Source organism: Cervus elaphus, chromosome 22, assembly GCF_910594005.1.
Source record: "Cervus elaphus chromosome 22, mCerEla1.1, whole genome shotgun sequence".
Lineage (NCBI taxonomy): Eukaryota > Metazoa > Chordata > Mammalia > Artiodactyla > Cervidae > Cervus > Cervus elaphus.
The window spans coordinates 52,410,687-52,426,948 of record NC_057836.1 but is presented as its reverse complement, the minus strand read 5'-3'; the positions used below and the strand labels follow the sequence as shown (position 1 = coordinate 52,426,948).

The 16,262-nt window shown below is 48.9% G+C and overlaps 1 protein-coding gene across 1 annotated transcript; it reads left to right on the top strand.

The window, feature by feature from the left end:
- The first annotated feature begins 1,903 nt into the window (after positions 1-1,903).
- Positions 1,904-4,168, top strand: ASCL1 (achaete-scute family bHLH transcription factor 1). Its single transcript, XM_043882168.1, has 2 exons — positions 1,904-2,682; positions 3,032-4,168. The coding sequence occupies exon 1, from the start codon at positions 1,985-1,987 to the stop codon at positions 2,633-2,635; it is 651 nt and encodes a 216-aa protein (XP_043738103.1). The 5' UTR covers positions 1,904-1,984; the 3' UTR covers positions 2,636-2,682; positions 3,032-4,168.
- Positions 4,169-16,262: the final 12,094 nt, after the last annotated feature.

Genomic DNA, 16,262 nt, shown 5'->3' with positions numbered 1-16,262 from the left:
GTTGACTTCTTCCCTCACGGGAGCGGCACAGAGATGGGACCCGTGGCTCCGTCTGTGTCCGCGTTCCCTGCAGCGCCGTGTCCCAAGGAGCCCCGAAGCTGGACCAGGCTCTGGCCAGAGAGGGCCAGGGCCGAGGGCCCAGAAAGGGCGCCTGGGTGGGCGCTGTCCAAGCGGCCGAGCGGCGGCTGCAAGCGTCTCCTCCCCCCTCGCGGCGCCAGCACGCGGCCGGGCCGGGCTCGGCTCCCAGTCGCCTGCCACCGGCCCGCCGGGCACACGCCTGGGGCGGGATGGAGGCCGCGCCAAGGCAGCCGAGGTGCCTGCGGCGGCGCGGAACTGCTAGCGAAGCTGCTTCCCCAACCCCTCTCCCCAGCTCCATCACCGCCCCCATCTCTTTTCTCAGATCGCCCGTGGGTACACGCCAAAGCGCTCGCCTCTTTACGCATCCCCCTAGCCGGTCAGGAAATAATCCTTGCGCTGGGTGCGATGCTACAGGCGGGAGCTCACCCTGGCAGAGTATCCGTGCTGCACACACCTGTCTAAGTGCTGATCACAACCCCCCTCAGTGCGATCACCTCCCTTCTTGACCTCCTCCACACTTGTTCAGTTTGCGGGAGCATATTCTAGTTCTCACAACTGGGTGGTACATTAGAGACCACCCAACCCAACCTTCTGTGGTTCCCGATGAGGAAACTGAGGCTCGGTGCGGATGCCGCTCAACAAGGGTCACAGAGTTAGTGAGAGGATGTCTTGGTACCAGAACGTAAGTTTTAACCATCACTTAGTTCCACGGAGTTCTCCCCATCTTTCTGAACTTCAGGAGCTAATTTGCTTCTGCTCCCAACGACATCGGACCCCCCCCCCCAAGAGAGTGGCCGTAGGGTAGGAGAAGAAAACAGGAGAAATGGAGCCCCCACTGTCCCTAACCTCCGCAAGGCCCTGCGTCACTTTTTCCGCCCAAACCCTAGCCTGTGCTTTTTTCCAAGTTTTCAGGAGAATCCCGGGACACGTCACCCCACACCTGTCTACCCCTCCACCTCCAATTTCCAGAGCTCTTCGCCTATCCGGCGACGCTAGCCCCCCCTTTTCCAGAACCACCCCCCGGCTGCAGCCCGCCCTGAGCGCGCCGCCTGTTTATTCAGCCGGGAGTCCGGCACGCGCCAGGCGCACGCACTGCAACAACAAACCCGGCTGAATGGAGAGTTTGCTAGGGACGGGCGCAGGGGACGGGCGGGGGCGGGGTGGGGGGGAAGGGAGGGGGGGTTCGGGGAGTGGGTGGGAGGAGGCGGTAAGAGGAGGGGGTGCGGGCTGCAGCCGCTCGCTGCAGCAGCGGGGAGTAGGGGGCGAGGCGGGGCCAGCGCTGCGCGTGGGGCTGGGTGTCCCGTTGAAAAGGCGGCCGCACTCCGGCCGCCCAGCACTCTCTCACTTCTGGCCAGGGAACGTGGAAGGCGCAGCGACAGGGAGCCGGCCAAGGAGGGCGAGTGAAAAGAAGGAAATACGCAAAGAAAGGGGGTTAACCAAATAACACAAACAGCCCGAGTCGCGGCTGGAGAGACCGGGCGCAAGAGCGCGCAACCCTCAGGGGAGAAGAACAGAAGACAGCAGAGCGCGCTCACCGCCGACTTTTGCTTCTGCTGCTGCTTGTTTTTTTTTTTTTTTTTTTTTAACCCGAAGGCGCTAGCGGCAGCCTCACACGCGAGCGCCACGCGAGGCTCCTGAAGCCGACCTGCGAAGGGGGGAGGGGAGGAGGAGGCGGGGTGGAGGGAGGAGGGGACGGATTTGCACCTTCCTCGCTCCCACCCTAAGAAGTCGCTCCCGGGGATTTTGTATTTCTGTAACTTACCTCGGGACTCCAGCTTTCTCTCTCCCCTTCTCTCCCTTCTCTGTTCGTGCCCCTCCCCGGTCCTGTCTGTGCCCCCCTAGCGTGCGCCCCGCACCTCGCGTCCCCGCTCGCTCCGATCGCGCGACTCCTTGGCCGCCGCGGTGCATGGAGAGCCCTGCCAAGATGGAGAGCGGCGGCGCCGGCCCGCAGCCCCCGCAGCCCTTCCTGCCGCCCGCAGCCTGCTTCTTTGCCACGGCGGCACAGAGCGCGCAGCCGCCGCCGCCGCCGCCGCCGCCGCAGCTGAGCCCCGCGGCCGACGGCCAGCCCTCAGGGGGCGGTCACAAGTCAGCGCCCAAGCAAGTCAAGCGCCAGCGCTCTTCGTCGCCCGAACTGATGCGCTGCAAACGCCGGCTCAACTTCAGCGGCTTTGGCTACAGCCTGCCGCAGCAGCAGCCGGCCGCCGTGGCGCGTCGCAACGAGCGCGAGCGCAACCGCGTCAAGCTGGTCAACCTGGGCTTCGCCACCCTGCGGGAGCACGTACCCAACGGCGCGGCCAACAAGAAGATGAGCAAGGTGGAGACGCTGCGCTCCGCCGTCGAGTACATCCGCGCGCTCCAGCAGCTGCTGGACGAGCACGATGCGGTGAGCGCCGCCTTCCAGGCCGGCGTCCTGTCGCCCACCATCTCCCCCAGCTACTCCAACGACATGAACTCCATGGCCGGCTCGCCGGTCTCATCCTACTCTTCGGACGAGGGCTCCTACGACCCTCTCAGCCCCGAGGAGCAAGAACTGCTCGACTTCACCAACTGGTTCTGAGGGGCTCGGCCTGGTCAGGCCCTGGTGCGAATGGACTTCGGAAGCAGGTAGGTGACACGGGGGCCTGGACCGGGGGATTCTCTAGCCTTCATTCTTTTTCTTCTGTAGGAGGGCGACTGCCCCCCACGGAGATGAGGGGAGGGGTGGATTGAAAGGATTTGTGAGTTTGTCCTTTTTCAAATCCTGGCGTGTAAGTTTCAGCCTTGGCTTCAGAGAGCGGCGGCTTTGCCCAGGTCTCCAAGGACTTGCAGGGTAGGGGTACCCAGGCGGTGTACAGAGTACTAGACTTGTCAGAAGAGGCGCTCTACCTGACAGATCTTCCTCCGGGGACTCCACTTCCTCCCACCACTAGCCTCCAAGTTCACACTAACCTCTCCCCTTCTTCTTATGTTATAGGGCCTGCACAAGCTGCATCTTTAGTTCTTTCTCCTCGGCGATGTTGGAAGGGAGAAGAAAGAAGAAGAAGAGAATAAGAAGAAAACAAACAAATCCAGGCACCCCACCCCCTACATCAACTAAGCGCCGCCCGCCTGAGAAGCAAGGCTCTAGCAAAACAGGGATGGGCTCAGAATAGTATCTTTGCACTCCAATCATTCCCGGAGATAGTGACTAGGACCCTAGGATGACTAGGATGCACAGATTGCAGCTGGTGTGCAAAAGCAGTGGGTTCCTGGCGTCAGGGAGCAGCACACGCCCTGTAGGAACTCCCACCCACCACTAACAGGCAGAGCTGACCTCCCCACCCTCTCTTGAAAGCCAGTTCTTTGGCCCTCTGGAAATGGGTTGGTGTCCTTCCTCTGTATGCCCCACCCTGATAAAGCTGTGGACGTTTGTCTGCAGTGAAAGTATGGTATTTGAAACCCCGATCCTCTGGGGGTTTTCAAAACCCCCAGCCTCTTGGGGCCCCCCCTCCCCAAGCGTCACTCCCTCACACCATCTTTTCCATCATTTTCATCATAGAATGCTTCCAATCTTTTGTGAATTTTTTTTATTATAAGAAAAATCTATTTGTATCTATCCTAACCAGTTTGGGGATATATTAAGATATTTTTGTACATAAGAGAGAAAGAAAGAAAAAAATTTATAGAGTTTTGTACAAATGGTTTAAAATGTGTATATCTTGATACTTTAACATGTAATGCTATTACCTCTGCATATTTTAGATGTGTAGTTCATCTTACAACTGCCATTTCCCCTATGTGGTTTTGTAAAGAACTGTCCTCATAGGTGAGATTTAAAGGCCATCGGATGTACTTCAGCACCAATGTGTCTTACTTTATAGAAACTTTGTTAATGTATTAATGATGTTATTAAATACTGTTCAAGAAGAACAAAGTTTATGCAGCTACTGTCCAAACACAAAGTGGCAGCCAGTTGGTTTTGATAGGTTGCCTTTTGGGAAATTTCTACCACTGCCCTTTTTTTTTCTTACTGTTTTATTACAAACTTACAAAAGAAAATACCCCGTGTATAACCCTGTTTTATACAAACTAGTTTCGTAATAAAACTTTTTTCTTTTTTTACAAATGAAAATAATCAGCTGCCTCCAAGTCTTCTTTGATGTTACTGCCCCATCCAAGTTATTATCAAAATGCCAAAGGGAAGGGAGGGGGAGAGGGTGGTGTGAAAGATGCTAAGTGGCAGAGATGTCAAAGATAAGTGCTGTGACCAGGCCTATCCGAGGTGACTCTATGAAACTTGTACAAAGAAATATATCTCTACCTGTATATCTACATATATAGATATATAGATAGTTTTCCTTGACATTTATGGTGCAAATGTATGCAGACACCTAGCAAATAGGTGGTGATTAACAGCTGCATCATCTTTTGATGAAATGACTGTACACTGAAAAAAATCCCCCCCCAAATGAACTGGAAGGAGAGGGTCCTCACCCCACTTTCCAACCCTTAGTCCCACTCTGAGTTTCTCATTGTGAAACTGTGGCAGGTCTGGATGAGATGATGAACATCAGGAGTGGGAGAAAGGATGGGGGTGCCTGAGGCTGGGCTTGGGGGAGGTAGCCCTGTCCACACTGCCAGGGGTGGGCGTGTTCTCCCTTCACCGCCAGCCATGCATTTTCTACTCCTTTCTCCCACTGCACACACTGTCCATGTTGGTTTTAAGTAAAGGGTACGTATGATATAAATTTCTTACAGGAGTTAGATTTAAAGAAATAAAAGCCCTAGAAATGGGTGGTAGCTTTGAGACACTGGCCTATCTAAGCTTGTGACTCTATCCGAATGGTGTGAGTTGCGTGTAAAAGTACCCAATTACCAAGATTCAAAAAGAAATTGGTGGGTTTTTGGCTGGCTTGCTTCTTGTCAGTTAGCAAGGACGTGATCAGAATCCCACTCCGCCTCTTGTGGGCTCCTCGCTCGCCGCTTGCATTACTTGCAGATTCAGTTAGCGTGTCTCCAGCCAAGCGGAAAGCCGAGCGCAAAATGCATCTTACAAAACCCAACAAAGAGCGGGGGGCCAGCACGTCTTCCAGAGTTAAAAATCTAGTCTGTGTTGGTACATCTATACCATTTAGTGGCACAGAATAATCATTTTTTAAAGCCGCGATGCGCAGAGCACGCCCCAGCGTCTGATGTCATTTTGCTAAATGACCCTCTATAGAATGCACATTGAGGCTTCAGTCCCTTTCAAAGAGATGAGCGTAATTAAGGGGGGGAAAAAATCAGTAAATTCCTCTTCGCCATAAATAATCGGACTTTCTGCCAGCAGTGGGCCAATTTAGAGCTTACTTGAGGGAAGTAATGCTTTTGAGATGCCTGCTTTATTTTTATCTTCTCATTTGTAGCACCGGACCTCGGTCCCCCCCCCCCCCCGCCCCCGACCCCTTCCCGACCCTCATGCATTTCCTTTTTTCTTTTAATTTAGCTCCTTTGCAAGTTTCCAGATAAGGTACGCAAAGAAAGTGTAGCAAGTCATTTATGGCTATGAATATAACATTAGGATAATGTTTCAGCCCCCACAAAGGGGATTTTTCCCCCCTTCTCCTTGTGAAGACAGGTGTTCTTTTACTCACTTCTGAATGGGAAATATCCAGTCTCGTTAAACTCGGGGCAAAGTTAGCCGTTGTTTGCCACAATGCGGAGGCAAACTCTAAAAATTCACAAAAACACACACAATTTTGCCGAAGCTAGGAAAGGCAAAGCGGGGATTGGGCGAAATCTCATTACATCTGCTCTAATCGCTTAGCAACACAAAGCCGGGGCTTGTGCGGCGAAGGGAAGCCATTCAGGGCGCTCTGACAGGCCGCATTCAGCCAGCATTAGTCAGCTCCATAAATCACCGCTGCCCATTGGCTGCGCGGCGGGCTTTGGAGCGGCCCTGGGCTGTCAGCGAAATACAAAATGTAGACCCCAGCGGCTAGCAGTAGCGGCCTCTCCCCAGCGTGAGCCCCCTCTTCTGCTTTCTTTTTCGGGAGGGAGATGCTGGAGAAAAAACTGCTTTGACTTTATTAACTTAGAAATCTTAACTATTCAAAAAAAAAAAAAAGCTTGGAGACCACCGAGTTAAGACTGGAGTAGCTTGAAATTGACCAGGAGGAGCAAGCAGGCGGGAGAGGAAAGATAAAAAATAGACCCGCCGCTGGCCGCAAAACTGTTGAATGCGAGTATTATCAGAGGCTATACTGGAGCTCCCGGGACGCACATCTCATTTCCCTGACACTACCTTTCAAAATTTTAAATTGCGAGGAGGAGGATGTGCGTGGAGTGGAGAAATATCTTCGGTTATCAGACGGGCCCACCAAAGAAGAGGGAAAAATAACCCGTCTGTTCTCTGCCTAGAGCATCAAAGGGCTAGGACTGAGAAAGAGGGAGTACAATGTGCGTTAACACTTCACTGTTCTTGCAGAGTTGGGGATGTGAGATGAGAGAGTCCACATCTCCTTCTTGTTTGCAACATGCGGCTGGTGGTACCCACCAGAGCAACAGGATGCTATGTAAAAGGACTTAGCACATGGCCTGGTGGGGGAGATTACAACCTATATGTAAATGTGAGCACCTGGTGTTGCTATTCTAGTATCTCACTTTCACGGGGACTGGTCAGTTAGTTGATGCACCCAAATTAACCTAGATTTGAGGTTTACCCACAGGAAAAAGAAATCTGTGAATAGATGTAGTCTTTCCAGGGAAGCCCAGCCCAACTTATTTCAAATGCCACCTCTTCCGAGAAGCTTTCCTTGATCATCCTATCTAAAGCAGCTTTCTGCTGGCTATAGTCACTCTTTATCCATTTTTCTGTTTCTCCTTCCTGCCATCTACTACTACGCAAAAACCAGAAACAAAACAAACTCCAACAAACAACAAAAGACCACCTATTTGTTTATGCAGTTGCTGTCCATTGCCCCCTGTTGGAAGGTAAACTCCACGAGGACTGGGAGCTTACTTGTCTTGTTCTCTGGAGTCCCTCCAGCTCCTACCCTGCTCTGCCTCTTCCTTGCATAAAAAGGAAGTAGGAATGTAACTTCCACCTGAGCTTAGAGCCCAGCCCTCATCATTCCCAGTGGGAAAAGAACCCAGTGTCAGCGAATCCACTTCCCTCCCTCCCTTTGACTCCAGATAACCTGGAGTTTCTGGGGAAATCTGAAAACAGATCATTTCTGGGTCCAGGATTGGAGAGAAAGAGAAAAGAGTTCAGAGACTTCTCAACAACTGGAAAAGGAAAACAGCTTGGAGGGCACTAGGTACCCCAGGGAAGCATCCATCGTGTTTTGAAAACAGGTTGCCATAAAACGAGCTGAGAGAGTTCACTCTAGAAGATACAAATTAAGACAATGAAGTCCTAGAGATGTTGACTAACCTTAATCATTTGCCCTCCCTTTTTATTGATGAGTGCAGACATGGATGAGTGAGTGAATGGGTGAATGAAACCAAGTAGAGCTTCCCAACAGCTGCATGGTCTTAGTTCATCTTGGTGGCAAGACCTCTTTGTTCCCTAGGTCTCCCTTGCCCTCTGGCTTCCTGTTGGGTTTGGCCACTAGGAGGCGCCACTAGGAGCTTGTGAGGTAGGAGGGAAGGTAGGTCAGACCATGTTTATCCCTGCTCCGCACTGAAAAGGTCCTCAGTTGCTTTAGCAGTGACTCTCCTCTTCCATCTCAGGCCTCGGCTCTTGTCAGGACCTTTCTCTCCCATAGCAACAACTCTTGCAGAGATGCAGTAACAGCTTCCTCCTCTGTCCCCTGAAATCCAGAGATGCTAACGATACTCCCCTTGTTTCTAGTCTCTGGGTGCTGCATCTTGTTGGTTCTTTTAGTTCCACCCACCTCCGTCTCTCCATTAGACTCTTTTCATTTGCCCTTTCAAGTGCGCTGCCAGCTCCTGCTGACCCTGTCTGGTACCCAGGCTCTTCTCCTGCAGAATCTCGGGGATGTACTTGTTTTGAGTAAGATTCTCAGGAATCATAGGGCCATCATTATGAAACTCCCTAGGGCAGAGGTGAACCTAGCTTTATTCAAAACCAAACTCTGGAAGAGCAATTCATCCTTTGGCACTGGGAATGACTTACTTGAAAGTTCTCAAAGTAAGTCAATTTCAGTTTTCTCTTCTAGAAAATGAGGGTAATGACTTGTCCCTTGCATAGACAGATGGATAGAAAATGAAAGGGCTTTAGAGCTGCCCATGATTATAGCAGCTGAAGGGATACCCACTTCTCACGATCTTCCAAAACCAGGTAGAAGGATGGTGCTGGGGACTTGCCACCAAGATAAACTAAGACCATGCAGCTGTTGGGAAGCTATTCTTGCTTTCATTCACCCATTCACTCACTCATCCATGTCTGCACTCATAAATAAAACGGGAGGGCAGATGATTAAGGTTAGTCAACATTTCTAGGACTTAATTGTCTTAATCTGTATCTTCTAGAGTGAACTCTCTCTGCTGGTTTTATGGCAACCTGTTTTCAAAACACAATGGATGCCCCTCTGGGGTACCTAGTGCCCTGCAAGCTGTTTTCCTTTTCCAGTTGTTGAGAAGTCTCTGAACTCTTTTCTTCTTCTCTCCAATCCTGGACCCAGAAATGATCTGTTTTCAGATTTCCCCAGAAACTCCAGGTTATCTGGAGTCAGAGGGAGGGAGGGAAGTGGATTCGCTGGCACTGGGTTCTTTTCCCACTGGGAATGATGAGGGCTGGGCTCTAAGCTCAGGTCGAAGTTATATTCCTACTTCCTTTGTATGCAAGATTAGGTTGTTACAAAAGAGGGTGTGTAGGTTAATGGCAGGAAGCAAGTTGCAGCGCAGAGCAGGGCCCTGAGCGCGTGTCAGGCTTAATGATTTATTCAGGCTGCAGCGCATCCGGGCAGTGATTGGCTGCAGGCATGCGTCCGCTGTCAGCTGCGCGCGCGCCGGGACCTCGCCCGGCTACCTGATGGCAGTGATGGGGGGTGTCGGGGAGAGGAGGCTTGTCACTCGCTCGGAGGCGAGAGGTGGGGAAAAGGGAGAGGGCGGAGGTGAGAGAAAGAGAGAGGAAGCCAAAGGTGGAGGAAGGGAAGGACAGAGAAGAGATGGAGAGAAAAAGAAGAAAGAGAGGGTGGGATGGGGGAGAGAGGAGAGAAGGGAGCGAGGGAGGGAGAGAGAAAGAGCAGGAAGAAAAAACGAGAGGGAAATAGAGACAAAGCAGGAGAAGAGAGAAGAATGAATGAAAGAAGACAGAGGTTGGAGAGGGGAGTGGGACGCGCTCCCAGAACGCCCCACGTGCGCCCCCCTCCAGGCAGCCTGCCGGCCGCTGCTCACAAAGCCGCCTTTGATGCGCTGGCGACCAGGACTATTTTGGGGACGAGCTGGGGGAAAGGCGCCAACCCACACGCCTTGAAGGGAGTCACTTTCTGCAAAGTGCGTTGGAGAGGACTGGGCCTTGGGTCCGGGCAGGAAGTGGATGCAGGGGACAAAAGCCCGGCACCTGCCAAAAGCAAGAGCAAATCATCCTCGCCTCCTCCCTCCTCCCCTGCAGGTGGGGAGGCTGCTCCTGAACCCTCTTCCCACCATTCTTTGGGTCTCTAACTTCATCCAAGAGTCACTTTCTCCTACTCCTTTCTTCACTTTTTTGCTCTCTCGCATTTTGCATTATTATTTACAATAGTAGGGCTTCACTGGTGGCTCAGAGGGAAAAGAATCCACCTGCAATGCTGGAGACCTGGGTTCCATCCCTGGGTTGGGAAGATTCTCCAGAGCATGGCAAACCACTCCAGTATTCTTGCCTGGGAAATCCCATGGAGAGAGGAACCTGGCAGGCTACAGTTCATGGGGTCACAATAAGTCTGGCCTGACTGAGCCACTAAGCATTCTTTGGGTCTCTAACTTCATTCAAGGGTCACTTTCTCCTTGTCTTTTCTTGACTTATTTGCTCTCACCCACTTTGCATCATTATTTGCAATAATCATAATAAGCTAGCACTACCCAAATATTTGTAGACTGGAGTTTTACTCCAGCCCATGAGCCCTTTGGAAAGAGGGATTGCGGGGGGGGGGGGGGGGGGAATGGGGGGAGAACAGAAGAAAGCTACTTGGAGGGGAAGGGAGGGGATTTGAACATCAAATGGGAGAACCAGAGGCTGTGTGCATTTTCCTGGATAAAGTTGTAGAGCCTAGAAAGTCAGCAGTAGGAGGGCGGCTGCCTGTATTGGGGCAGTTGGAAGTTCTATCAATAACCACCCCTCTGCCCAGGACCAAGACAGAATAAAGCTGCCCTCCGCAACCCTCCCTTCCCACCTCCAGGACACACAGCCCATGGCCTCCCCCAGCTCTTCTCTCTTTACCAGGAAAAACAGTCTGCCTCCATTGTCCAGGTGCCAGCGGGGCCTTTGGCGAAAGGGAGGCCGGCCAGCCCTCTGATCAAACTCAAAGGTTAGTTAAAAGACAAAAACAGCTGAAAGTCTTCATGAATAATGCTGGGCCAGCACCCTTCCCCCAGGACGCCCCCTCCCCCGCCCAACCACCCAGCTCAGCGCAGTGCAAGCCCAGCTCAATGCCCTGCCGTTTGGTTATGCTGCTCGCCTAAGTCAGAATTTCACAGAAAGCTCGAGAAGAAAAGCTCCCACAATTAGGGGTCGCCTGTCAGAAAACATTAACGCCTTCCTCTCCCAGCCTGTCAGGCTGGCTGCAGATACAAACCGCCATGGCGAATTGGCCATCCACCGCGTGAAGCACCCGCCAGCCAAAAGAGCAGGGATTTCAAAGCCAGAGAAGCTGGAGGCCGCCTGAGTGTGGTTTCTGCAGTGTCAGGATGTGAGGAGATACACTCAGCTTCTTCCTTGGAAGAGTCAGTACAAGATGCTTGAAAGAGGTCATTAAGAGATAGATGTGAGGATGGACAGATAAACAGACCTCCCAGGTCTGGGCAGGAGAGCAGGACCTTTTCCTGCAGTGGATATGGTTTAAATGGCTACTACTTCATCTCTTGTTTAATGAGCATTTTCCAAGCTCTGGGCATCTTATTTTGCTCATAATCAGGGCAGTCCTATAAGGTGATGCATTATTATATTTGCCTTATAGATGAAAGAACTGAGGGACAGGGGGAGGTTATCTGACTTGTCCATGATCACAAACCCAGGTAGTGGCAGAGTCAGAATTTGAACTCAGGTTTGTCTGACTTCAGATTTCAAGTTCTTTCCACCATAATCCAGCCCATAGTTTCTCCAATAAGACCCAAAGACCAACTCTATGCTTGTCTGCATCTGAAATGCTACTAGTATGTGAGCATTTCTTTGCCATCTTCCTTGTATTACCAAGAATATTTCCTGCTTCCAGAATATTCTGGTATGTGCTGGATACTCAAAACATATGAAAGGAAGGGAAGAGAGAAGAAAGGGAGACAGGAGAAGAGGGAGGAAAGGAGGGATTCCTTAGATTCCTTTTGATTTTCTTTGAATGAAACGTTGTTCTATAAGATACTTAACTTGGGGATTAAGAGACCTGACCAGGATTCTCCATGCATCATCACAAGTCTTTGTTTCCTCAAATGCATAAATGGAGATGAGAACACCTGTCTACATGGCTAATTATAAAGATAGAATTAAACAGACTATGTAGAAGTGACTAGCATAGTCTCTAGCACATAGTAGGTACTCAAGAAAATTCAGTTGAACATGATATAGGATTTAGTCTTTTATTTTTGTGTATCAGAAAACTATGCCACACATCCAATTACATTCATGAAACATATGACATCAGGGAATTTTATCTTCTGTTGTTGTATGGTGCTCATACCACAGGGATGGTGAGCTAAAGCAGAGTCCATGTTCATGGATGTTCAGGGGACTGCCTGGTGGCATGGAAGTGTTTCAGTGCCTCTGAGAAGTGAGCAGTCATTCTCTGGTCAGAGCAGAATAGTTGTGCTGTTGCTCACTGCCCCTGGTGATGTAGGGAGGAGGTTGTCAGCCCAGTTCGTGGAAGAAAAAAAAGACAGCCCAAGGAGTGAGGACTTTGCTGGGAGAAAGTGAGCACTAGAGTTAGAACTGGCCACTGGGCCCTGCTCCAGGAGCTTTGCCCTCTCAGCATTCTGAACTGATTCAGAACTGTGGCCTCTTCCCAAGTCTTAGAAGCAAATTTTTCCAAAAAGCCATTTATAGAAATTCAAGGGATTGCCAGCACTTCCACTGCGTCTCTCATGATTATCTAGATTATTTAGATTTGCATCAACTCCCAAACCTCCAGTACTGCTATTGCCTCCCAACAATCAGTTTTTCCAAGTTCCAAGATACCAATTAAAAAAAAAAAAAGTGAGTGGGAAAAGTTTATAATCCCAGTAAGGTTTCATAATTCGGCAACCAGATCAGCTTCTCAGTGACTGTTTTCCCACTGATTCCAAGTGTGAATTGTTTGGCTTCCAGAGATCAGGGATGATCTCCATGGCCTGCTCTGTGTCACATTTCCCCCTTTTCCTCCTTCCCTGGTCCACCTTCCTCATATTTCTGAAAACAGATTCTGTCCTGGATATATAATCATTAATTCATGGACTGCTAGCCAAAAATAATGGAGGAAGGTAAACATGAGGTCACTTTTGAGCTATTTCATGAAAATATATCATTGGCTGAAGATGTTCAGAATGTAGTCATGTTTGAAAGGCAGGCCAACTATATGAACATGCCATGTCCCAAGAACATGATACCATATGGGCATTCTCAGTGATGTCTGGCTCTTTGTGACCCCATGGACTGTAGCCCACCAGGATCCTCTGCCCATGGGATTTTTCAGGCAAGAATACTGGAGTGGATTTCCATGCCCTCTCCAGGGGATATTTCCAACCCAGGGATCGAACCTGTGTCTCCTGCATTGGTAGGCACATTCTTTACCACTGAGCCACCTAGGAAGCTCAAGAACATGATATAAGACTGCTAAAGTGATGAATGTAGAGTTTGTATAACCAGTGATCTAACATCGGTTCAGTTCAGTTCGGTTCAGTTGTTCAGTTGTGTCTGACTCTTTGAGACCCCATGCAGCACGCCAGGCCTTCCTGTCCATCACCAACTCCCAGAGTTTACTCAAACTCATGCCCATTGAGTGGGTGATGCCATCCAACCATCTCACCCTCTGTTGTCCCCTTCTCCTCCTGCCTTCAGTTTTTCCCAGCATCAGGATCTTTTCAAATGAGTCAGTTCTTCGCATCAGGTGGCCAAAGTATTAGAGTTTCAGCTTCAGCATCAGTCCTTCCAATGACTATTCAGGACTGATTTCCTTTAGGATGGACTGGCTGGATCTCCTTGCAGTCCAAAGGACTCTCAAAAGTCCAGACCATCTGACCTGCCTCTTGAGAAATCTGTATGCAGGTCAGGAAGCAACAGTTAGAACTGGAGATGGAACAACAGACTGGTTCCAAATCGGGAAAGGAGTATGTCAATGCTATATATTGTCACCCTGCTTATATAACTTATATGCAGAGTACATCATGAGAAATGCTGGGCTGGAGGAAGCACAAGCTGGAATCAAGATGGCCGGGAGAAATATCAATAACCTCAGATATGCAGATGACACCACTGTTATGACAGAAAGCAAGAACTAAAGAGACTCTTGATGAAAGTGAAAGAGGAGAGTGAAAAAGTTGACTTAAAACTCAGCATTCAAAAAACCAAGATCATGGCATCTGATCCCATCACTTCATAGCAAATAGACAGGGAAACAGTGGAAACAGTGACAGGCTTTATTTTCTTAGGCTGCAAAAATCACTGCAGATAGTGACTGTAGCTATGAAATTAAAAGATGCTTGCTCCTGGGAAGAAAAGTTATGACCAACCTAGACAGCATATTAAAAAGCATAGACATTACTTTGCCAACAAAGGTCCATCTAGTCAAGGCTTTGGTTTTTGCAGTGGTCATGCATGGATGTGAGAGTTGGACTATAAAGAAAGCTGAACATTGAAGAATTGATGCTTTTGAACTGTGGTGTTGGAGAAGACTCCTGAGAGTCTAACACTTGTGGTTTATATTAATTAGCGATGGGGTCTTTCCTGTGAAAAGACAGAATGAGTCAGCACTGCAGCCCTAGGAGAGGGCGAGGCTGCACTAGCCTGGCGTCAGTATCCATGGAGTTTATAGTATCTCTGCTTCTCAAGGACAGGGAAGCAGAGCTTGGTAGAGAAGCAGCGCATGCCCCAGGCAGGCACCTTCCCCAGGCTCTTCCTGTTGGACAATCAAGAAGAAACCTGCTCCACACCCACCTCCCGGTTCCCGGAAAGTTTTGTCACCTTGCTTCCCTGGAACACACAGATGAAGGCGATTTATTCTGTGGCATCTAAAGCGGGTCTACTTCTCAGAGAAGAGCTAATTGGTTGCTAGGCAGCCTCTACAGATGACAGCAGACATGCTAATTCTAATTCTAGGTACTTTTTCTAAGGAAAAAAATCAGACATGCTCAAAAGACACACAGCAAATAGTAGGGTTTTTTTTGTAACAGTAGTAGTAGTATTTTTCATAGTGTTGAAGAATATGACACAAACTGAAACTTCAATGCAGGAGACGTAAAAGATGCAGGTTCAGTTCCTGGTTTGGGAAGATCTCCTGGAGGAGGGCATGGCAACCCACTCCAGTATTCTTGCCTAGAGAATCCCATGGACAGAGGAGCCTGGTGGGCTACAGTCCATGGGGTCAGACACAACTGAAGCAACTCAACACACACACACACATCATGGAAATAATCTGTGATATAAGTATCTTGTCGTAAGTGAAAAGAATAGCCATCACCTATAATTCTGCCAGCCAAAGGAAACCAGACAATGTCTAATTACATGTGTGGTTATTTTGACAAGGTGGTACCATATAATTCACTTTCCTTCTTAAAATATTAGCTTGGCCAAAAAATTCATCCAAGTTTTTCCCATAACATCTTACAGAAAAATCCAAATGAACTTTTCAACCAACCCAATATGACCATTAATCAGTTTAGTCATTAATTCAGCAAATATTTTCCCAGGCCCTATTTTATACCCTTGGGATACAGTAGTGGCAAAGACCAACACAATCCCACACCTTATCATTTATGAGGTAAGAAAGACACTCCAAAATCTGCTAGTTACACATTTTTAAACCCTCACGTACAACATAATTTTAAATGTTAATTGAATAACATCTTTAACCGATCTGTAGTTTTACACAGAGGTTTCCTTTAATTTTATTTTTTGCTATTTGTGAATAAATCCTGTGATGAAAAATCTTATAACCAAACAATTATACAAGACTATGTTCCCAACACACAGCTGAAGAACTGTTTTGTTAAAGGGAATGTGTTTTCTGAAGACTTTTAGATTCATATCACCTACAAGTGCCTTCAGCAGATATTAATATAATCAGTGTGGTTTTCACAAGCAGTGATTGAGTACACATCAGGTATTACATTTATTGCATTTTAAATAAGCAAACAATGTTGCCAATGGTAATTGATGCCTCCTTCTTTCATTCTGCTACATCACCAATGATGGTCAATTACTTTTTCATGTCTATTTGCATCAGTGATTCTCATATGCTGGACTGAGATGAACTGCTTCACAATGAACACAGGAGGATGTCTACTTAAAATACATGTTCCTTAAAATACAGATAAATCCTGATTAACTGCGTGTTCTGGACAGTGACTGTAATTTTAGCCCTCCTGGGGAGATATGCCAGATAACTAACTTTAGAAGCAACATCTGTGATAAGACCACTCATGGGATAACGGTGACTTCTATTCCAAATTTACTTTTTCCAGGTGCCAAGGGTTAAATGCCCCCAGTGGTAATCTGTGGGCGGGGAATGCAAAGGATTACTCTAGCCTCTGACTCCCCAAGTGTTCCTACTCTCCTTTCCCCCCTCTTCCTATTCATGCTGACCTCCCAGCTCTGCCCCCCACCTGCTGCTGGCCTCAAGAAGAAAGCCATTTCCATTGGCCTTGGCTGCCTGGGGAGATCTATATTACTCTGGGGAAGACGAGAGCTGTCCCCATCTTGCTAGAGTGTGAAATTCAGTTTTGATTGCAAAGGGAAGCCATTTCAATGGGATTACACCGTGACCATGTAGATTAAACCCAGCCATATGGCCCGGGGACGCTTCTTCCTCCTGTCAGGTAACAGGGCCTTGCTAATGACGTGGTGATGACATTTTCAAATGAAAAAATAAAGCCACCTGGATTTAGAATAAAAGAGGTGAAAA

Excerpts from the sequence above, each read along its gene's own strand:
- ASCL1 (XM_043882168.1), top strand. The coding sequence starts at position 1,985 with ATGGAGAGCCCTGCCAAGATGGAGAGCGGCGGCGCCGGCCCGCAGCCC.